Source organism: Chroicocephalus ridibundus, chromosome 1 (assembly GCF_963924245.1).
Source record: "Chroicocephalus ridibundus chromosome 1, bChrRid1.1, whole genome shotgun sequence".
NCBI classification, from domain to species: domain Eukaryota; kingdom Metazoa; phylum Chordata; class Aves; order Charadriiformes; family Laridae; genus Chroicocephalus; species Chroicocephalus ridibundus.
This window is the reverse complement of record NC_086284.1, coordinates 60,749,670-60,773,301: the sequence shown is the minus strand read 5'-3', so window position 1 is coordinate 60,773,301 and position 23,632 is coordinate 60,749,670. Positions and strand designations below refer to the sequence as shown.

The 23,632-nt window shown below is 35.4% G+C and overlaps 1 protein-coding gene across 20 annotated transcripts in view; it reads left to right on the top strand.

Moving 5' to 3' along the window:
- The window catches only part of DOCK9 (dedicator of cytokinesis 9), a 128,579-nt gene that overhangs the window by 45,211 nt on the left and 59,736 nt on the right, over positions 1-23,632 (top strand). For all 20 annotated transcript variants that reach the window (XM_063336762.1, XM_063336868.1, XM_063336851.1 and 17 more), the window contains exons 3-18: positions 216-305; positions 1,977-2,059; positions 3,146-3,215; positions 7,647-7,742; positions 8,361-8,495; positions 11,426-11,600; positions 12,918-12,985; positions 16,960-17,034; positions 17,132-17,272; positions 17,583-17,783; positions 17,926-18,048; positions 20,450-20,532; positions 20,957-21,079; positions 22,897-22,976; positions 23,061-23,248; positions 23,372-23,437. In XM_063336762.1, coding sequence (XP_063192832.1) covers positions 216-305; positions 1,977-2,059; positions 3,146-3,215; positions 7,647-7,742; positions 8,361-8,495; positions 11,426-11,600; positions 12,918-12,985; positions 16,960-17,034; positions 17,132-17,272; positions 17,583-17,783; positions 17,926-18,048; positions 20,450-20,532; positions 20,957-21,079; positions 22,897-22,976; positions 23,061-23,248; positions 23,372-23,437 — 1,797 coding nt within the window. The remainder of the gene's footprint in view (positions 1-215; positions 306-1,976; positions 2,060-3,145; positions 3,216-7,646; positions 7,743-8,360; positions 8,496-11,425; positions 11,601-12,917; positions 12,986-16,959; positions 17,035-17,131; positions 17,273-17,582; positions 17,784-17,925; positions 18,049-20,449; positions 20,533-20,956; positions 21,080-22,896; positions 22,977-23,060; positions 23,249-23,371; positions 23,438-23,632) is intronic.

Here is a 23,632-nt window from a genome sequence, read left to right as displayed (position 1 = left end):
GATTCCAATTTTGTCCTTGCTGTGAAAGATGGAACACGTTACTAATCTTTGAATGAAAGCAAATTCTCATTAATTGGCTATTCTGAAGCAGTGTATTCACAGGATGTTTTCTGCTGAGCTTCTGTCTTAGTTATAGTTATATAACCAAGTGTTTGCACAACGTGTCATCTTTCCTTTAATTGCAAATTTCAATAGTTGTTTTTGTCGTTTATCAGACAGCATTATTGAAACGGCAGAGTCGATATATTCGCTCAACAGTTCCTGAAAATGCAGAGAAGGAAGCTCAAAGCTTGTTTGTTACTGAGGTAATATTGGAATTGTATGTGGCTGTGTGTAATAGCAATATTATATCTGAATTGTTTTTCTTCTGCTTCATTTACCATTTACCCTGTTTAAAAAAAAACAAGGAAAAAAGCCCTGAAAAAAATATTAAATATTTATGGCAATTTACTTGTCAATGATTTCAAGGGAAAATTTCCAGGAAAACCTAGTTATTTTTCCATTGGTGTCTGGAAAAGAAGGATTACAGCGTAGCTTTGAATTATTTTGTTCGTGTTTGGGTGATTGGCTTTTGCAAGTGCTTCTCCCTCACCTTCTTTATGAACATGGGTGATTTACATACATAATGTTGGGAGCAATAGTAAATCTGAATGAAACATTGTGACTTGTTTTTCCTGATGAAGTGTTTCACTCCAGTCATTCTTTGTTTGTGCATAATAATCTTGTACAGTTTGCTGGAACAGAGGTATTCATAACTATAATGCCTGTAGAGCCCAGAATTTATTATGCCTGCTCAGTTTGTATGCTGTATGTAGAAGAAACATTCTCAAACCTAAAGTTTCTCATAACTACTTGCTTACATTGGCATTCCCTTGGTTCTGACTGGGATGTTGTGTTTCATTCAGTGTCTAGTTGAAGGCTTTTAGCAATGAAAGGTTTAGAATTTTTGTCTTTTTTATATTATCTACTGGTTTTCTACTGATATACTTTAAGCTGGTATTTTAACATCTGAAAACAAGTAAATGTCTGTTATAATTCTAAGAAAACTGAAGGAGCTCAGCTGAATCCATGTCAGAACTTAATGTTTTCTCCACAGTGATATGTACCTTTAATCCCCAACCTAAACAGCTCTAAATAAACTTGAAGAAGGTAGACAAGGAGGGAGGAGTGTTATAGGTAATTAATTAAGTTTAATGAGTTTCTGCAGAAACAATTGCTTGGCAAGTATTAACTTTGTATTTTGAAGTATAAAGAAAATATTTTTGAATTATTACATGCTATGTTTGAGTACATATAAGTCTATTTGTGTAACATAAAAGGTTGTACTGTATGGTTTCTGGCAGCAGATTTTGTTGGGTTTATGTTACTTTGGTCAAAGCCTAGATAAATCAGTACTTTTATGTTGTAGCAATATGGGTGGAGTAAAATGGTATTTCCTGTGATCTAGTCCAGAACTTAATCACATAATTGCTTTTCAACAGCTGGAAGCATGTAGTTTAAATATTAATTTAGTTGCACTAGAAGTCTAAATTTAAGGAAAGATGGTTTTAGTTTCTCCATATCTGTATGTTCAAAACTGAATATTCTATTTTAATAATGCACCTGTATTTTAATGCTGAGTTTTCTAAAGGCTCAGTCATGTTTTCAGCTGCATCGAAATGCTGCTTTAACTTTTCAGACAACTGAAGATGGTTAATCCAAATGCTGAGTGTATTCACCATTTTCTAGTTTTATAAGATAACACATCTAGCAGATGATAACTTCCTATTGAAACATATCACTTTTTGCAGAAAGCTGTGTTCCACTAGACTGTAACTGAAAATTCTGTTCACTTCACTTCTTTGGCAGAGATTGACATGTAACCATAGTAGTTCATAAACAGACATATTTTAAGAGGGTTTTTTGTGTGTGTGCACCTAGGGAATGATGTTAATCCTCTTCTAATTAATACTGATATTTGGTTTTCATTGAAACAGTGCATCAAAACCTACAATTCAGACTGGCATGTTGTTAACTATAGATATGAAGATTACTCAGGAGAGTTTCGACAGCTTCCGAAGTAAGTGTGTTATCTAGTGGTATAATAAAGATTTTGCATTTGTGAAGGAACTCTAACTGGATTTAATATAACTGTATTTATTACAGAAATGTATTAGTACATGTAATATGTCACATGAAATATGTCATATCAATATTTAATAGTCAATAGAGATGATAAAGATTTCTTGGATGAAATTTATATTGATAAACATGAAGGTGAAAAAATCTTGTTAAACCATTTTCTGGAAAGATACCATAGTAACTCTGCTTTATTAATAGGCAGGTCAAAACAAGAGATTGTATCATTAACAATGTGAATGTCAGTATTGTAACTAAAACAGGCTAGTGTTTAGATGTAACTAAAATGGTGATATCCTGTTTTTGTAGCTTCAAAGGCAGCTTTTGGAACTCTCTTTAGGAGTTTAGGGAATAGAACCTAACTGAGATGGTTAGAGCAAGTGTTTGAACTAGTGCGGATTTTCACAGGATGATTCAAAGCAAAAGCCTAGTCCACGTCTATTACAGACTTGCTAACCCATCTGCTAGAGAAATCTTTTCCAACTTTTTCAATATCTGAGAGTTGCTGAGTGCTCTGAATTCTACAACTCTAGAAGATCTGTGTCTTCCCTACCTACTCTTCTGTGTCCGTCAGTTAAGAAATAACACCCTTTTCCCATGAAAAGTTCTGATACGTTCACAGATTTTGTAAAAGTCAGTAGCTGGTTTTTTACTTGCCCTGGAGAGAAACCACTCTAGTCAATAGGAATTTAAATAAATGCATTGTCCTAAAAGGAGCCAATGGCTACAGGTATGAATTCTTGCTCCTAAGGTATTATGAGTGCAGTGAATGAGAAGGCATTTAGTTCTCTCCAGTTACGTGTAAGGACAGTGACAAGCAGAAAAAAAGAAAGGCTGTGGCCAGATGTGCAAGTTAGTAAAATTGCTGGCTAAAAAATATGTTTCGTGAAAAATACATGCTTTTACTCCATTATTTTTGGGCTTTTTCCTCTTCAGTCAGGAAAATAACATCTTTATTTTTGCAGCTATGAAATATGTAACTAATCACAAAATGTCTGGTATTTTAGAAGTTTTTTTTCTTTCATAGTAAAGGGACGAAAGCAGAGAAGCTTCCAGTTCATTTATACGAAGTGGATGAAGAAGCAGATAAAGATGAGGTGAGATAATAGTAATTCCTTACTTTCTGTTGCTTTCAGTAAAGAATGTTGGGTAAGGAGAGGTTACAAGTTGTAAGTGTTGAAATCGGTAAGTGAAAACAGAGATTAGCTCGGACAGCCTGATTGGAAAAAAAAAATGTAGTTATTTTACCTATTTCCTTTCAAATAGCCTTGTACTCCTGAGATCTCCCATGTGAGTAGAACAAGTTTTGACAGATGGTGAAATTGAAGTTTTAATACTTTGTGATGTATAATCCCGCAGCTTTCATAATATCTGTCTTGCCTTATACTGTTTCTGTATAGGTGGGCATATAGAGAGAAATATTTCATGCAGTTTAGTCACAAAGTCAAGTAAAATCATAGGTGAATCTGTTCCAACATGAAAGTACACACACTTAAGCATGTGTGACAGTATAGCATACAGTATGAGTTAAAATTAATTTGTCAAAAATTTGAGTATAGGATAAGACCTGGACATCCATCATGGAAACAAAAGCCAAAAAAATTGACTAAAACTCTAAGGTATTTTCTTTTTTTGTCTTATGAGGAGCGGCTGAGGGAGCTGGGGTTGTTTAGCCTGGAGAAAAGGAGGTTGAGGGGAGAATTTATCGCTCTCTACAACTACCTGAAAGGGTAGGGCGTTGGTCTGAAAGGGTGGGGGTTGGCCTCTTCTCCCAAGTAACAGGTGATAGGATAAGACAAATCGGCCTCAAGTTGTGCCAGGGGAGGTTTGGGATGGATATTAGAAAAAAATTTTAAACTGAAAGGTTTATCAAGCATTGGAACATGCTGCCCAGGGAAGTGGTGGAATCGCCATCCCTGGAGGTATTTAAAAGATGGGTAGACGTAGTGCTTAGCAATATGGTTTAGTGATGGTTTTTGTCAGTGTTAGGTTGATGGTTGGACTTGATGATCTGAAAGGTCTCTTCCAACCTAGACAATTCTATCATTCTATATCTGTAGCTTCAAGCAATTTTCAATTGTGTTTCAAATGTCAAAGACTTTTTTCAGTAACACAAATAAGCTTCTGTTATTTGTGTGTTCTATTTAATTTTTACCACACCCTGTTTCAAAACACAGTGTTTAAATGCCAGTGTTTTCTTTTCTTATGAGTACTTGAACTCTTGCATCACAGAAAAGACTTAAAATAAAAAGGTTTTTCGTGGGTTTTACCCTTTGATAATTACTTTGCTTCTAAATTCCTTGTCTTCAGAACTGCTACATGTGAAATATGCAGGTTTCAAGTTTTTCTGGATAAAATGTGAAAAAATAGTCCAGGGGGTGCATCTGATTAGGTAGATTCCTGAACAGATAGTTGCAGGATGCTGTTTCTCCAGTGCTGCTATTAATCTGCACTGTGATATTTGGACAAACAATTTCATGCATCTGTATCCAAATCTTCCTATTTGTAAGGTGGGAATAATTATGTTTCCTATTACACTTAAATTAAAAAGACTTGGCATTATTTTACTGTGATAATATTTCTGAAAAGAGAAGTGTTTTAGTAGTTTAGTGTTTTAGTTTTTAACAGTGAGTTAAACATGAAAAAAATGAAATGGAAATATAATTTACTGTGGTTATTACTAGGGAAAATACTTATGGCTAGTGTTAGTTAAACACTGAAAAAATAGCTTGGCTATTGTCAAATGGTGTATTATTTACTAGGAAGTATAAGTGGGGAGGACTTCCCGTTTCCTTCTGCCCAGTTTCCTGTCAGAGTAGGCAGGAACGTCGTATCTCTTTCAGAGGTAGAGTCACTGGAGGAGAGGTCTGTTACTCTTTGTTGAGGAACTTAAAATATAAACACAAGAAAAAAGCGTGCTAGGAAGAAAAGGGTCCTTAATAGGTATAGGGTGGGGGGCGAACCATAAATTCTTTCCCTGAGGGAAGAATTAATGGAAGAGTTTTTCTTTCAAACGTTAACATCTTTGTGTGCCAAAAAGCGCATATGCAAATCTTAGATTAAAAGTTGTTTCGTGGTCTTTTTGTTTCTCTTTTGTTTGTGTGTTTTTTTTTTTTCTTAAAAAATGCTGATTTATTAGGGGAATGGTAGAAAACAAAAAGCTGCAAGGGATTAAAAATTGGAGGAAAACCAGATAAAGATAAGTTTAATCTTGCACCATTAAAAAGGAGAGAATTACCTTTTAAAACTAATTTGGGCGATCAGGCCATCAGGTTGGTGTTTGTAAATGGAATTTTTAAATCAGCCTGGGATATGAGATCAAGATAAGGAATTGTTTTTGTTGAAACAGTTGCTGTTGAACTAAATTTTGGAGCCCAGTTTGTGGGAAAGACCATTAAAAAAAAAAAGTGAAGCACAGTGTGCAGCAGTAATAATAAAAGTGAGGAAATTCACTTACCAGTTGGAAACAGGAAGTATGTTTTCAGTGTAAAAGTCATGTATTAATGACTGGGTTCTGGGTTCCTTTGTATTAACAGGTGGTCAGCTGGAAAGATTCAGTAGCTTTTTGGCTCTGGAGGCAGGAATTCTGCCTGACAGAAAGAAATGGTGTAACTAGAGAGGTTCAAATGACAGTCAGCTTTATTGTTAGGAAACATCATGCGGTTCAACACAGTTTGGAAACAGTGCACCTCAGAGACTTTGAATTGGAAAAACAGTCTTAATTAGAGCTAGGTCTTAATTTTTGTTAACAAGGGTAATGAAGGAATTCTTGTCATGTGAGATAGTCCTGTGTAAGTCTTATGTTATTACAGAAAAGCATTAGTGGTTCTGTACCGGGCTTTGATGACAACTCATCATCTACTCATAATTTTAAACTTGTAAGAGTGGTTTTAAACCATCCTTTCCTTGCAGATAACTCCCACCAGCGGAGGTGGAGAATCATAGTTGGAAACCTAGTGTGTTAAGTTGTTGTCTCTGTATCTTGATTGTTGTACAAGAAAAAACTGTTATCTAGGTAGTAGAACAGGACTGAGGAGTAATGACTCGAAAATATGAAACAAGTAGACTGTATTGCTTGGATAGTGAGACTCATTGGGGCACACAAAAATTTACTGAGTATTTCTTGTCTGTGCTTCTGATGCTTTGATAATTGGTGACCATGTCATCCTTACTAGACCTAATTTCTGTAGTATCAAGCTGACTAGAATTTTTGAAGGAACAGATTGATCTAGCTTTTGCCTTCTGTTTGCAGTTTTTTGAAGTTCGTGTGTGCATATGCATATGAATATGCAAGCTAGACAGACTAAATAAGCTGTAAATACAGCTACAGTTAACTAGTAACTTTTTACAGAATGTTCCTTGATTTAGTTCCTGAAACTAATTCATATTGTTCCAAAGTTTGGGTTTAATGTTCAGTTGTTGAACTAATGACTGTCTCCCATAAGTAACCGCTTTTTGTTGCAAGTTCTCTTAATAGCTGAGAAGAGAAATTAGAAAAAGTAGTTGAGGCACTTGAGGAAGTTTTGTCGTTTTTTTTTTTCAGCTGGATTCTTAAATAATTTTGAATGTTTGGATAATAAATTATCAGGAGTATGTCTCCTCTAGATGGTTGAAAATCTTCATATGCGTCTAATTCAGTAGTGGTTTTGTAGTGTCAAAATGGATTACCTCAACTGGTAAAGTCAGCTTGGTACTGCTCTAAAAGATTATTTGAACTGGTGATTTAATATTTTTTCTGTGACAATTATAAATCTGTCATTTTGATTGGTTTTGATGGTAGAGTACTGCTTTTTGGTAGTTGTTAGCATCCTGTGGGTTTTGATATAGTTAGTAAGTTCTATCAGCTGGCAGATGGAAGAGGTATACAGGCAGTGGGTATGATGTGTGATGCATGCATTGGTTCTGCTGTTTGTGAACTTGCCATTTCTGCCAAGTTTCGGCTTGTTGTCTTTTGAAAGCCTTGATTCTCATCTGTAAAAGGGCAGATCCAATTCAAGAATTCAAGACGTTTCTCTGTAAGTTCTAAAGTAATATCTTTGAAGTAATACATATAAAGCAAAATGGTTTGAGAAATCTTGGTTGAAGGTTTGGGCAAGCATGAGTTTACATTGTTCTTTTTGGTAATAGAAATTGGTAAAAATTCTTGCACTGGAAGATTAGAATATGTGAAAAAGCTTACAAAGTAAATGTTTTGATTTTTCCCTCTTTCCCCTGTTTCAGCGTGATTTATCTTGACTAATATTTAGCTATCTAGAAGTTGGGTCATCCTGCTGGCCACAGAGGAAGCCTATATATGTGGCCAAGTTAACTATCAAAAGTTAGATGTGGTCAGTCTTATCCCAGTCGTTAAATAAAATAATTGGAATTAGAAAGCTACAGAATTTCAACAGGGACTCCTAGTATGTTCTTATGCTCATAGCTATTCCATCTTTTAAAAATTACTTCTGAAAATGCCAATAAATATAACAGACTGTGATGCAAAACTTTACTTCTCCCCCCTCCCCCAATCTCCCTTTCTTCACCTCCAGGATGCAGCATCTCTTGGGTCTCAGAAGGGTGGGATAACAAAACAAGGATGGTTGTACAAAGGCAACATGAATAGTGCAATCAGTGTGACAATGAGAGTAAGTTTAAAATGTCTTACGCGTGGTAAAAACTGAACACTAATATTAAAATAAATATCGCTGTACCTTCGAGAAGTCCATTTGTATGTGGTTTACAAAAGAGGGAACCGTGTATGTAATGTATATTGTGAAATCTTACTTTCCTTCTAATTAAATCAGAAAAAATGCATTAAAAATCCACTATGTGGGAGAAGTCCAGTGTGTTAAATAATTTTCTTAACTGGACCCTGGTGTGTTATTAGTAGAGAAGAGACTATGCAATATGAGTTTTTATTTGTATTGACTCTTTATTTAGAAACAAACAAGTTATTTTTACGGTTATTACAATAAATATCTATTACGTATAATATTGTAGAGTCAGTTTTAAATACCTGTCCATGCGTCAAAAATATTTTCAAATAATACAGTCCGATCTTGCTGCGGGTTTTTAAGTTAAATTATTACTTTTTTTAAAATAATGATTTCTGTTTTGTTTTCTGAGGATACTGATAAGGTTATGTGTAAATAAAAACTTTCTTCTGTAACCTACTGTGTAAATAGCACTTATGGGTTTCGTAATATGAAGCTGATGAATACTAGTGTTGTAATTCTATTTATTTCCTCCTTTCTTTTCATTAGTCATTTAAAAGAAGATTTTTCCACTTAATCCAACTTGGTGATGGATCCTATAATCTCAATTTCTACAAAGATGAAAAAATATCAAAAGAACCTAAAGGATCAATATTTCTAGATTCGTGCATGGGTGTGGTTCAGGTAATTATAATTATTCTGCCTAATCTTCAGTTAATTCTGTGTTTGATAGCAAATGAATTTTTTTAAAAATACAGATAACTCGACAGATGTAGGTAAGTACCTGTTATACAGAGGAACAATTAGACACGCTGGATCTTGCAAGAACAGTGAATGAGATTTTAAAAGGCAGGAGCAAGAATTTTAAAAATCTTTCTGAAAAGAATATAAATTACTAGTTGATGTCCTGTATGTATCAAAAATATCAAACAAAATTTTAAGGCAAACACAACAAAACCCACCAACTTTAAATCATGGCAAAGTAATGACAGCATAAAATTAAAGTTCATTTCAGTTGCATTTTGTGCTTACATGAGCTGTAAAATGTTTTGCATAGCTTCTTGTGTGGGATTTTTGTTGTGGGAATTGTATTAAATTCAGTCACCCTTCCAGATGCTTTCGTTTGACCTTTGTAATGTTACTTTTATGTGCTTTTCTTTATTTTAAAAAGTTAAGGGCGTTGGTAAAATGTTTGTCAGTAGCAAGTGCCAAAGAAAAGATTGTTTTCTTTTCTTGTGATTCTGTTATGTATTTACAGTACAGCATGTAACTGTTTTGTTAGGCACAGCATACCTGGAAAAAAACACTTGCGTTTTAGAGTTCTGTTAACTTGGATAGAAACAGGCAAAGTTTAATAAAAATATATTTCTTAAATAATATTTTTTTGAGTATAAAGTTGTTTAAAGATTTATGCAGAGAGGTACAACAGCTTTACAGAGGATTACTTTTTTCCAAATATTGTAATAATGGTTTTGGATCCACATTTAATAGATACTTTTCATGGAAAGTCTTATAACTGTAGTAAATTTAATCATATTGCAAGTTGTATATAGAGATTTACACAAATTGTTTTGCCTTAGGAGTACAATTCTGGCCAACTCCACTGAAATGAGTTTGGTCTGTGTTTTTAAAACAAACCAACAAACAAAAAAATGGTTCCTAAACACAGTTGTAGTCTTTGTCTTGCACTTAAAATGTGTCTTTCTTTCTGACTCTCAGCTTCCTCTGCTTTGGCACCCCTCTCTCTGATAATATAAATTCTCCATCTTCTGGGCTGTTTCTGGACCCTTTTGTTTCCCACTTAGGAGATGGCTTGTTTCTGCTTCTCAGCCTGTGGCTCTGCTACAGACTATTGTGGGCGCTACGATATTAGTTTACATCATCAGAACGCATTGAGATTTTTCCGAAGTTACAAATGAAAGAGAGGCACTGCAGCAAAGGGGAGTGCTAAGGCCTGCAGCTGGGGAGAACAACCCCAGGCACCGGTACATGCTGGACAGGCCACTCAGCTGGAAAGCAGTTGGCAGGAAAGGATCTGGGGGTCCTGGTGGACACCAGGTTGAACACAAGCCAGCAATGTGCCCTTGCAGCAAAGGCGGCAATGGTGTCCTGGGTTGCATTAGCGGGGAGTGTTGCCAGCAGGTCAAGAGAGGTGATCCTTCCCCTCTGAACCACTGAATAGCACTGGTGAGGCCAGACCTGGAGTCCTGTGTCCTGTTCTGGGCTCCCCAGTAAAAAAGAGACACGGACATATTGGAGAGATTCCAGTGAGGGACTATGAAGATGATGAAAGGATGGAGAATGGAGCATTGCCCCATTCCTGGAGGTTTTTAAGGCCAGGTTAGATGGGACTTTGAGCAACCTAGTTGAGTGGAAGGTGTCTCTGCCCATGGCAGGGGGTTTGGAACTAGATGATCTTTAAGGTCCCTTCCAACTCTAACCATTCCGTGATTCTATGATCTCTCCTATGAGGAGAGTCTGAGAGAGCTGCGTCTGTTCAGCCTGGAGAAGAGAAGGCTCAGGGGGATCTCATCAATGAATATAAATACCTGAAGGGAGGTGCAAAGATGACAGAGCCAGGCTCTGCTCAGTGGTGCCCAGTTGACAGGACCAGAGCCAATGGGCACAAACTGAAAGTCAGGAGGTTCCCTTTGAACATCAGGAAACACTTTTTCATTGTGAGGGTGACTGAGCACTGGCACAGGTTAACCAGGGAGGTTGTGAAGTCTCCATCCTTGGAGGTTTTCAAAAGCCATCTGGACATGGTGGTCCTGGGCAACTGCTTCTGGGTGCCCCTGCTTGAGTAAGGGGGTTGCACCAGATGATCTCCAGAGGGCCCTTCCAATCCTTAACCATTCTGTGATTCAATGTTTTTGTTTTTTAATCCTGAAAATCACCTTTTTTCTAAATCCGTCTTTTCATGAAGTACTGTTAAATACTTTCTGTCCCATCAGTTCAGTTTAAGTAACCTGACATTTCTTTGTCAGAAGCTTTTTATTTTTTATTTTTTTAATTACTGTTCCTTTTTTCTACTGCAAGTAAGGTTTCGGGGTGATACAGTAGTCTTTAAGTAAAACTGTGCTTTGGATGCTTAAAGTTTTGTAGTTGGCTTGTGTCTTGAACACTACAACGTATTATACGGTACCATCAGTGTTCATCTTGGCATCTGTATGTTGTGACTTTTCTGCATCAAACAGAAGTGCAGTCACATAATATATGCAATGTATATATTCACAGACATAGTCATATATAGATATGGTTGCTCTAATTCAGTGATTTGTGAAAACCTATGTCAAGGTTTTATACTGTGAAAGTTAAAAGTGACTGTTCTTAAGATTTTTCATTTACTTCAGGATTATTTTTTTTTAAATGATTACAGGCAGAACGATGTGGGGAAACTGAAAGATGAGCTGTTATCTTTCATATTTCCACTTGTTGCAGAGGTATAAAAAAATTCAAGAGGTCAAATGTTAGAAAAGAAACAGTGTAATTATACACTTGTTCAAAATATCAAACCATGTATTTTTGTTAAAAGATCTGAAATACATGTAACTTCCTTTGATTGTGAGTTGACAGTATGTAAAGATATTATAAAGATTTTTATTTTCTTATAGAACAATAAAGTCAGACGTTTTGCTTTTGAACTCAAGATGCAAGACAAGAGTAGTTACCTTTTAGCTGCAGACAGTGAACTTGAAATGGAAGAATGGATAAACACTCTGAACAAAATCCTACAGCTTAACTTTGAGGCTGCAATGCAAGAAAAAAGAAATGGAGAGTCTCACGAAGGTAAGCAGGCTTTCTAGCAATGCTAATTCGGTTATGTGACAGTGTCTGTGTACATGCATTTGGAAAGAATGGCTTTATTGTGGCTAAATTTTTTTGTTTTCTTTGGTGACAAAAATTATAAATCTTTTCACTGTCTGTTTGAACTGATGAGAGTTTTGACTTTCTGACATTAAAATAGCACTCTTCTGTATTGATTCCAATTGAGTTAAGTCCAGAAGAGAATAATGAGATTGATCAGAAGTCTAGAAAAATCAAACCCACAATGAAAAATATGGACTGAAGCAGTTTAAGGAAAAGAGAAATCTTAGGAGGCACTTGTTTTGAAATGGGTAAAATGCTGCTGAAAATGGAATAATCTATTCTGTGGTCACTGTAGGTAGAAGAATAGGAAATTGTGTTTGCAGTGAGGGACTTTAAATTTAGATGTAACTCCCTTGAGCACAAATATTTCCCTAAAGTACTGAAATAGATTGGTTGGATGTAGAATCTTTTCTGTTGGAGCCCTTTAAGAACAGCTAAGGCAGATATCTGTAAGGAATGTGATGTAGATGTAGTTGGTAGTTTGGTTAGTTTGGTGACAAAAGGGTAGTCTAGGTGTCCTCTTGTGCATTTTTCCTGATGAGAGTGGATGGGGAAGGCAACTGGTATGTGAGACCAAGTGTATGCATATCCAGAAGAACCTGGAAGAGGTTATAGAAGGTTGTTCTGCTTATAAATAGCACAATATACCAAAGGGATCATTAGTTTAAAGTTAGATATCGCAGTCTTTGGTGAAGATTGCCAGAAATGAACATGATGTGTGCAACACAAGCAAATCAGAAAAAGAGAAGCCTGTAGCTCTGTGAAAGACGTTTCAGTCAGTGGTCTCCAACTGACTGTAGAGCTGTAAGCTAACGGAATGGTTGCTTTGTAAATCCAGTAACCATTGGAGAGTAGAGCTGGGAACTTACTTAAGTAACAGAGGGAACTTGTTTTGTAATCAGGTTACAATGCATAGTGGAAAGAGTAATGTAAATTTGTGCATTAAGTATCCCCTTTCCCTGTGCAGATATCAAAATTAATATTAAAGGTATTTTCTAGGTAAGATTAGAAATAACTGCTACTTTACCAATTTCTGTAACTGGTTATGTCCTCCAAGAAGTGACTGCATCACAATGATGGAGTTGTCCATTTTTGAGGCGGTAGGAGTTTCAAAAAAAAAAAAAACACAAAAATATTTTTGCCATGGAGTTTTATGAGTAGCTTGGATTTTTGGGTTTTTTTTTTGTTTTGTTTGTTTTTTAATATTTTTTTTAAAATGCACTTTTATAATTTCAGATGATGAACAAAGCAAAATGGAAAGCTCATCAAGTAGTTTTGATAACTACTATCCTGAAATTGCCAAGGTAATATATATTGTAAACACGAACTCAGGTTATAAGGTTCTAAACTAAAAGTTAGCCGCACGAACTTTCAGTAAAGGTAACATATTGGCTTCTAGCTTCTAGTCAGTTTGTGGTGCTTTGGAAGCTTAGAAGCTGTGTCGTGAATAGATGAGATTCTTCATTTTCATTTATTGTGCTTCCTTATTTTCTGCTTTTGGAAGCCAACTAGCTACTGTCTTAAAGTTGCTTATATAAATATTGACATGCTGTTTAAAAGCGGCATGTTTTATTATTTTATTAGCTTACTGTATTTTGCATATTTTGTACAGTTTTATTGCATACAGGTAAGTGCTAGAGCATTTCTATAGAAGTCTAGTTATACTAAAGTCAAGTTTCATTTCTATAGTTAGTCCAGAGAAGCTTAATAGCAGTGATGATGTGAATGTATTTTAAGATGCTTGTGTTTGTAACGAGCCGGCAAGTTCATGAATACTTCCTGTGTTGCCCTAGCTCTTGCTTTTCAATTTTGTTCTTACGGAGATGTGGTAGAAATAGAAATAAGAATAAAACAAAGTAGAAATAAATAGAAAATAACAGTAACTCTCCCTCAGCCCACTTGCAGATTTTATTTCCGTTAAATCAGTGACTTGTGTGTTGCAATAAGTTTTGTGAGTTTTCTAAGGGGAAATTTTTGTTAAATCACCTAGGGACTGGAGCTGGTGACTGGAGCTGGTGACCTAGTTGCAGCATCCAAACTCCTTCCTGTGACTTCCTTACTCTTTCTTCTGTGTGGTACAGCCTGCAGTCTTGAAACTTTTCTGCTTGACCATGCTCTGGAATGCTCTCCCCTTCTTTTCTGACGATCTGTCTGACCTAGTAACTACTCCTGAAGGGAGTGCAGCTTCTAAACTGAGAACAAGCAGTAAAACAATTTCTGTTTATTACATTCGCTAACATATCAAAAGATTCAGTCAGAATACATTAACAGGTTTTTAGCACCCAAATTGGTTGGCTGACTTAATTCTTTCTATTAGTGCTTTGTAATTGACTTAGCACATGTACACAAAAAGCTATTATGTGATAATCTAGCTCCAGATACGGCTGTATTTGGAAATTAATTTGGATTGTGGTGCATACAATCAAGTTTTCCTTGTAAACTTGATTGTATGCTGTAAACATCAAACACCTTACTTACACGAGGCTATGAAAATTTATTTCAGAAACAAATATAAAATTAGATGCTCTTTTTGTATGGAATATTTAAAGGTCTCTTCCAACCAAAACGATTCTATAATTCTGTGATTTTTCTTTCTTTATAGTCAGAATTATTGGAATGTCTTATGACTTCCAGAGGGGACTTTTATTCAGGGTTGCGGCACCTGCATATAGTTTTAGTACTACAAATGCTTCTTCCTGTTTCCATAACTTTCTGATTGGTAACATGCAGCTCTTTAAGCTAGGTATTTTTCTAGCAGGTTATTTTACTCCGCTCTTAAATGCTGGCTTTTTTTATTCCATGGTTATAACCCATTTAAATTTCTGTTTCCTTCAAAATAAGTTTTTCAGTTTTGCCATTGTAGCTCATCTTTTACTAAATACTCTTCCAAAATAATTTAATCTAAAGTATTTTTCTAACCCTAGTTCCCTGCCCATTTGAATTAATACACTCTTTGTGCCTTAACTTGATTACTCTATATAAATGCTGTTTGTTTTGGGGATTTTTTTGTCCTCTATTCTTTCTTGCATTGTCTTTTCAGCTGTTATTTGAGTTTGGTTCTTTTTTCGCCGTGGAAGACTTATAAAGCATTGAGCCTTCTTTTAGAAGAGTTTATAGTCGCTCTATTATTTTTGTTGGTTCTAGGAGATTTTCACAATAGTTGACCTCATATCCTTATGAGGAAAGAAAAATTCCTTCAGGAGTGATTGTAGAGCACCTGACAATAAGGGAAAAAACAGTCTTCCTGGGAAGGGTTTAACCCTTGTGTTTACGTCTCCAAGCCTTCATTTTTCTATCAACAGCTGTTAGTTTATAACATAAACTAAATAAGATGGTATTGTGCGCTTCAGTGCAGAGATGTGCACACATATATCTCAATCTGTCCGGCCTGCCTGCTTCATGTTCGTTTTATCGGTAACTTAAGTACCAAGAGTGAATGTGGGGGTTTTGTTGTGTTTTTTTTTTGTTTTTAGTCTTCAGAGAAAACAAATTTGACCTCTTTCTTAAATAACTATGTGACTGTCATGATCAGTGTGCCCAAGTACCTCCTTAACCATTATGGGTCCCAGTATTCCTTGAGGTAGGAAAACATTGTCCCTGTTTTACAAATGGGTAAATGGAATTACAGAGTCACTGCCGTGCTGTAGACAGTCAATTACTACATACATTTTCAGTTCCTGACTTCTGACTGACTGCCCCTAATCTGTTAGCCAAAAATGCATACTTTTGTCTTTCTTTAGTGCACAAAACACCAAAGAATCTAAAACTATTCAAGATGCTTTAGCTGAAAGTTTCTGTCTTGCTCCAATGACTAGATCATCTTCCTCTTCAGTTCTTGCCACTGACTATTCCCTTTCCAAAATATACATGCAACCTTCTTGCTGTCTTTAAACTTCTTCACAGTTTACTCCTGTATTTCTCAATCATACCGGCCGTTGAACAAGCAAAATCTGACAATGCTCTGCTGGTATCAAGTGCCTGGGTTGTGTCTTTCACAGCAACTCCTGTTTTTTCTCCTGTGTGTGTTAAAGATAACAAAGTACATGAAATCTGTTACAGCATCTATACTCAGAATCACACTTCAGAAGTTCCGCTTCTGTAATGCTGTAAATCCGTTAAGTCAAATTCTTTTTTCTAATTATTATTATCAACCTAAAGTAGGATTTTGAGCTCTTAGAGCTGATGAGGATTTGGTTTTGGGGTTTTTTTGGTTTGGTGGTTTGGTTTTTTTATTATTTTTTTTATTATTATTTTTCTTGAAACATAGTAGGAGTTTCTTCAACCTCTAGCAAAGCAGATGTAGACAGTAGATCGCTTCCAGCTGATGGTCAGTGATGAGCATTCTGGGTTGGTCATTTCTTTTAACACATAGAGGCTGATGCAAAAAATAGATACCTGTCTGTAATATAATACTTTGTATTCCTGTTTAGCCAGCTACTAATTTGGGAATGGCAACTCTCCTACATGGGTAATTTTGGCATGTGCGTGCATCCATTTGTCGTGTCCTGTGACTTTAAAAACCCTAGAATACTCTTCAAATAATACTTTTTTTTTTTTTTTTTTAAAAAGTAACCTATGTATACCAACAGTTTTCACATTCTATTTTGTTACACTTTACTTTTGGTTTACTGTAATCCCAGGCAGGATCAGTGTACAGTGTACTCTGCAAAGTAACTTTTCAGTGTGAGGGTTTTATCTTTTGGAAGTTTTTTGAGTTTTTCCATCTACCCACAGGAAAACCACTTCTTTGGCAGTAGAGCTTAAGAAAAGAAAAGGAAAAAAAAAACAACCCCAAACCAAAACAACACACCAAGAAAAAGAAAAAAGAGAGCAAGCTATGATGGTGTTTCTTAATTTAGGTAACCTGTTGTTTCCTGAGCAATCTTAGGGTCTCAGGATAGCTCTGAGCTTTAACCTACATTCATACTTTTTTTTTTTTTTTAATAAAGTAGTGTTATGAAAGTTACTGTTTCAGGAGGCAAAGTGCTATCTGAGCTACACTGGAGTATACTTCCCATGAGCTTGGGAGGTTACGTGCTGCTGATATAAGTTTTTGTGTTTCTAGGGCTGGAAAAGCCTTTAGAGGAGAGGCTTTTTATTTGGATGTGATAGAGCAATTTGAAACTAAGGAGTTGCAAAGCTCAGTTAAGGAGAGACAGAGTGCATGTATTAAAAATATGTAAAGCTTTGAACACCACAGAAAAAAGAATGAAATTGAAAACCCCTTTAATTTAAATAGTGTGATATTAAGACTTTTTTTTTTTCTTATTTTGAACAGAGTACCAGAGAAGCAGAAAACAAGTTGAAAAGTGAAAGCAGAGTTAAACTTTTTACCTTGGATCCAGATGCACAGGTTAGACTATTTACAAGGAAGCATGTTACCTTCTTTTATGTTGATCCTTTTGAGATGAAAAAACCCTTACCTTAATTTTTCTTTTCTCTTTTTAAAGAAACTTGACTTTTCTGGTATTGAACCAGAAGTGAAGCCATTTGAAGAAAAATTTGGAAAAAAAATTCTCGTGAGGTGTCATGATTTATCTTTTAATTTGCAAAGCTGCGTTGCCGAAAATGAAGAAGGACCAACAACAAATGTAAATAACTCATCTAATTATTTTCTGCTAATATGGTAATGAATATCTTTAATATTTTGTTGGCACTTTTTAATGGCAGGAATTCCTGTGATTAAGAAACTTATATTGGGGGGGGGTTTTCTACTCCTTTAAATGAAAATGATAGCCTAAATCCTATGAAAAGTAATTCTGCTACTAATTACTAGTCAGTAATCTAGTGATGGCCATGTGTAACTGTTTATAAAAATGTAACTCATCTTCCTTTCATACTTAGTTTTACAATAATATAGATGCCAGCAATGACACTTGCTTCTTTTTTTTAAATGTTTAGGTAGAACCTTTCTTTGTCACGTTATCACTATTTGATATTAAAAACAACCGGAAGATTTCAGCAGATTTCCATGTTGATTTGAACCACCCCTCAGTAAGGCACATGATACCCAATGCATCTCAACAAATGATGAATGGCAGCGGTGATAGCTTACACAGAATTCAAGACGTTCATGAAACTGTGTTACAATATCCAAAGCAGGTAAGTACTAATAACCTAAAGAATAAGTAGGATTTTGGATACAAGTGGAGAGTTTTCCTACATGCGTCAGATGGCTTTCTGTTATGTGATGTAAAACATGTGTTCATGTTCCTTTTATATTTATCTCTTGTTTTATTTCTAGGGAATTTTCTCAGTCACGTGTCCTCATACTGACATTTTCATTGTGGCTAGAATAGAAAAAGTGTTACAGGGAAGTATTACACATTGTGCTGAACCATATATGAAAAGTTCAGATTCTTCAAAGGTATGTTATCTTCTTCTGGGGCATGGAAAAAATGCTGAGGCAGGACAGGTTGATTTCAAATTAATAAATATCAATTAAAAGCTTAGTTCTTTTATAGGAAATTCAGGTAGTAAGTTGTAGTTATTACTAGTAACTATTATTAATTGAAATGTTATAGGTAAGGTCTAACATATTATTGGGAAACATTTATTTAGCTTTTTATAATTGTGACAATATACTTTTTATAATTACTTTACATAAACTGATATGACAAAACAGTATTAGACTTCAATGTGAAAGTTGAGTTGAAAATTGTTGAACAATGGAATATTAAATATAGGTCAGAAATTAACTGTATGTCTCTCTTAGTTAATGCATCTTATTTACTGTATCGTTGTTGCTGATTTTCCTTTGTTTCACTTTTTGGTGACCACAGTTTGCTGTAACTTTATCTGCACTCTTGCTGTTTTTTCCTTGAGAACCACGGAGATCATAAAAACAGAGGCTTTATGTATAAAATGCTTTGCAGATCTGGTAGAACTCCAAATCACTTTTGGAAATAAACCACTGAAACATCTTAAGTTTGCAAGAGTCTAGGATGGCGTAACATTTTAATGTTTTCTGAAACATATCTACAAGAAGCTTTGTCAGTTGCCACTTCTTGTTTGTTGCTGAAGAAATAATTTCAGTTTTGTTGATTTACATTTGTGCTTAAATAGTTGGACCAAGATACTAGGAGAAAAGGATTTTTTTTAAGCAATGTCAGCTACTCTTGACGTTCTTCCTGTTTTTAGCTAGCGAAAGGGAAGAAGGAAGGGTTAAATTTCAGTCTCTGCAGAGGAACAGTGTTTTTTTTTCTTACTGATTTAATGCCGACTAAGCTACATGTAAAAAACCTGTATTTTTCACTTGGTCTTAATATAGATCAGACTGCCGATTTGCTTTTCCAGGAATACTTGAGATTTTTTTTTCATCTGTTGTTGGAAAACAGCAGCTTTGTATTTTAAGAGTCCAGTTTTGAAGTGTGTACGCTGACTGTTACTGAGTTAAAACAAACCTGAACTGAGTAACTGATTTTGGTGGTCTTGGGCCTGAGCCACATGGGATGGTTAAGTAAGCCCAAGTGTTCCCAAATTTGATGCTGAGTGCTAGGCTTATGTTGCCCTGTACTTCAGGAGTAGCCAATTCATGGCTATATTAACTTACGCTGTGCGTTTCTGATGTTCGTTTGCTTGTAATTTTATACAATTGAACAATTAGTTTGGATTTTTTTTCCCCTGTTCTTATTTTCTTATGCACTGTATTAATTTGAAACAAACCAGAACAGTACCAGCTATGTAAGCCTTCATGTGTGTCAATGCCATGGGCAAGTTCCAGTTCCCTGCAGAATTACTACTCCAGACAAGAAAAAGGGAAAATGGAAACAGCAAATTCTGTAGCCAAGAGATCACTTGTTCTCCCCTTAAACACTGAATACGGTGAATTTATGATGATTAATTTATCAAGGTTCTGTGCTTCTGAGTGCAGTCTCCCCCTTTTTACAGGAAAGGGTAATGGAGAGTTGGCTCCAACAACACACTAATAGAAACAGCTCTCCATAATGTCAACAGCGTAGATCAGGGATAATATTCACGCAGGTTTACTCTGTGGTTTTTTGCCTCGGGCAGACAATTTTGCTCTGTGTAGGCACGTAGGAGAAGCTGGTTTCTGGAAAAGAGAAGTCCACTGCTCTGTCAGGAGCTTCTGTTTTAACTCAAATGGTTCAGCTCAGTGTTGAACATCTCAAACTAGTGGGTTTCTAGCTCTGATTATTAAACAGGTTGGTGCTTTGTAATGTAATTGTTTATTCACTTAAAAGTTAATAAAAGCAAAAATATAAAGTTTTAATGAAAACAAAATTGCCATGTCCATATATAGGGTTGCTTATGTGATCTTCATGGAACTCCTCCCCTCATTTTGTGTGTCCTTGTAATACAAATATTGCAGAGTACTTTACTATTTACTTTGCAGGAATGTGTTCTGGTATACGGAGTGGGTGGTGAATAGGGGAGCAAGTGAGGGGGAAATGTTTTTATCTGGAGCCACAATTTTGTCTTAAAAACAAGTTGAATTTTGCTCTAGCTCTTGTATGAGTTTTGTATGTAATATTTTTTTTTTTGCTTGCTTAATTAAATATGTATTATTGAGAGTGTAGAAGGATCTGTGTTTTCACCCATGAAATGCTGTGAAATCATCAGGTTAACCTGAAATGAATTGTTAAGAGGTATTTTCTTTTGTCTTTCACTTGCATACTTAGGATTAATCTTCTAAAGAAGATTTTCTAATTCATATCAGTGTCAATATGTGGGTTTTTTTTTTTGTGTACTAATGGTACAAAAAAATATAGCTTTGAAAATGTGGCTATTTCTTATATCCCTTGCAGGTTGCACAGAAAGTTTTGAAGAATGCTAAGCAGGCATGCCAGAGATTAGGTCAATATAGAATGCCTTTTGCCTGGGCAGCTAGGTAAGGACAGATCTTGTCAATCTGTATTTTCTTCTAACTTTTCTTTAACTTTATTTTCTGCATCTCACTTCCTCTAAAACTTAATATGCTATTTTAATTATTTATTGTCTTACTTTCAGTTAACCAAATATTTCTGACAGACAAACTTAACGCTTCAGCTTTGTAGTAGGAAAAAAGTAATGAACGTTCATTATATTATTAGTCAAACCATTGAATATTGCCAGCTGTTTTCTGTTGTCAATATTTTTTATTTTACTAAGAATGAAATAGTTCACACTTGATTTGTTAGACTGAGCTATGTATATGTATTAAATGCTTAATATAAAGGATGGTGCAGTATGTTCTAATTTGTAGTAAAGAAATTTCCTGAAGTGAATTTCAACACTTTCATAAACTCAGCTGAAAGCAAGCTTTTGACTTTCAGGACGCTGTTTAAAGATGCCTCAGGAGCCCTGGACAAAAATGCAAGATTTTCTCCTCTCTTCAGACAAGACAGTAATAAACTTTCAAATGAAGATATGCTGAAATTGTTAGCAGATTTCAGGAAGTAAGTCTAATTTCCCCACTTCAAAAAACAAAACCAAACCAACCACACCTTGACGCGCACACACACCCCCTCCTCCAAGCCCCACCATTTTTTATTATGGTCTTGAAGTGGAGCATATAAGCTTTTGATGTATGCAGTTATGTTTTTCACTTCAAATATAGAAGTTGTATAAATATAATTAAGGCCTTCATACAAGGTACAGATCTTTCCTTTGCAGTTTTTGGGGGCTACAAGCAGGACTGAAGTATTATGGTATGTCTAGCATGCAATTAGCTTCATATGTTGAAGTAGCTCCGTGTTAGGAGTTGTGCTTGCATGATGCACTCTTCTGGTTCTCAAAGGAAAACAAGTATGAGCATAAATCTCATGTTCACCGACCTTGGACAGAGAATGCTAGCGCTCAGGGAAAAGTATTTAAGCCACTCTCGCGCCACCTTCTTTGGGACTGCGTGTGGCTCAGGATGCCTAAATAACAGAACACTGGTCATCCTTTCTTACAAAGTATTCCTGAAGACAAAGTATTCCATCAGTTTGTGTGCAAGGCTTAAGAATCTCCTACTGATAGATGACCCTATTAATAAACTAGTTTTAATCCTCTTTCTTATTAAATAGGATGTAAAATAATAGAGTGATCTTTGCTGCGTCACAAAGGCATTTCCACTTCTGTTATGGTGCAGCTAGCTGGAGTTGTATTAATTTGAACAATGACTAATCACAAAAGGCTTGGGCTCTAGTTTCTTTGTTTTATTCTTGCCTAACAAATATGATAAGGAGATGAGGTTTGTAACAGATGTTATGATTCCATTTCAGCATGCTGCACAAAGTTTCATTGAAGTTTACATAGCATTGAAGTTGTGTATTGATACTCCTTGTCATAAACAATATTATTGAAACTGAAACCAATATGGTAAATTAGCCTGCCACATCACTTTACTTTGCGGATTAAGGAAATGTGCTTGGTTATTTCTGCATCCTGTTTGTGGAATCGTTTGCAGTATTATACAGGAATTTTAGTAAGAAGGAGATTGTAATGTCTAAGGCTTATCTATTGGAATTAGAATCCAGACTCTAACCAGAAAAGGTTGCCCGCACGGAATTGCAGTTTGGGAAAGTTTTGCATCCACTTCCTTTGCAATAATATTTAAAAAAAACCAATCATGCTGTTGACTGTCTTTACTGTAAAGGGTTCTACACTGGTATTTTAACATGGAAAATACTCCTACTTCAAATCCTGTTTCTGAATTAGCTAGATGATAACATCTACGAAAATTCATAGTAGGCTAGTTAATAGTAAATATTTTGCAGAGTGAGTTATTACTCTGGAAACAGGAGGAGGTAGGAAAAAAAATAGTGAGTAGAAGACACGCTTTGTTAAGTTACTGATTTCTCTCCCCCTTTACTTTTCCCCCAAGTTTACCCCATTACCATAAATGCCTTTGGCCATTGAGATTTAAAAAGCTTACTTATAGGTCCCCTCTTTGCCACAAATGATAGTGATTTATTACATGGCAAACAAAACCTGTCTTTTAACAAAGTTTTTCATTTTGATTTAAAGAAAGAAAAACAACATGCTTTTTTCTTTACCTTTACACTCATGAATAAAGCCTTACTTTTTTTTTTGGAGAATTTAAAGAAGAGGAAAACACTGAATCTAGGCAAAAAGCAAGACCAGATCAGTCATCCACCCCCAAACTGCCTTTCCTCTCATACTCCTATTTCAGGATATTACTTTTGCTTCTGTTTCCTATTATCTCTTTTCTCTGGCATCTGATAGTTTTGCATTTAGCCTGACTTTGAGGTTTTTTTCTTTCCTATAGACCTGAAAAGATGGCCAAACTTCCTGTTATTTTAGGAAATCTGGATGTTACAATTGATAATGTGTCACCAGATTTTCCAAGTAAGTATTAATAAACACTGTTAAATGGTCGTTCAGGGTTTTTCTTTTCATTTTTTTTAATTGGGTTTTCTTATGTATTTTCAGATTACGTTAACTCATCATACATTCCCATGAAACAGTTTGAAAACAGTACCAAGGCACTAATAACATTTGAAATAGAGGAATTTGTTCCCTGTATACCAAAACACACTCAGCCTTTCACCATCTACAACAATCATCTTTATGTTTATCCAAAGCACTTGAAATATGACAGTCAAAAGTCTTTTGCAAAGGTAAGTACAGGAAAACTGTACATTCTTTTTTCTCAGGTTTGGTAAGGTTGTCTACATATTATATTTCTGTTCTGATCCTTATGATTAAGTGTTCGTGTGTTTTGTTTTCAAATACCTCTTTAGGCTAGAAACATTGCAGTATGTATTGAGTTCAAGGATTCTGATGAAGAGGATTCTTTGCCTTTAAAGGTTAGTCTTTTGATTTTTGTGTCTGATAAAAGAAAATAGTGGACAGTTAGCTAAGTAACACAGTAGTACTGCATTAATTTATCTGGTTTGGGATGGCGGCGCTCTGTCTCTTTTTGCATTTGGCATAAGAGTATCTTCTAGATATCTTGCTTGTTTTTAATGTAAAAGATTACTAAAGAACCCTCAGAGCCTTTC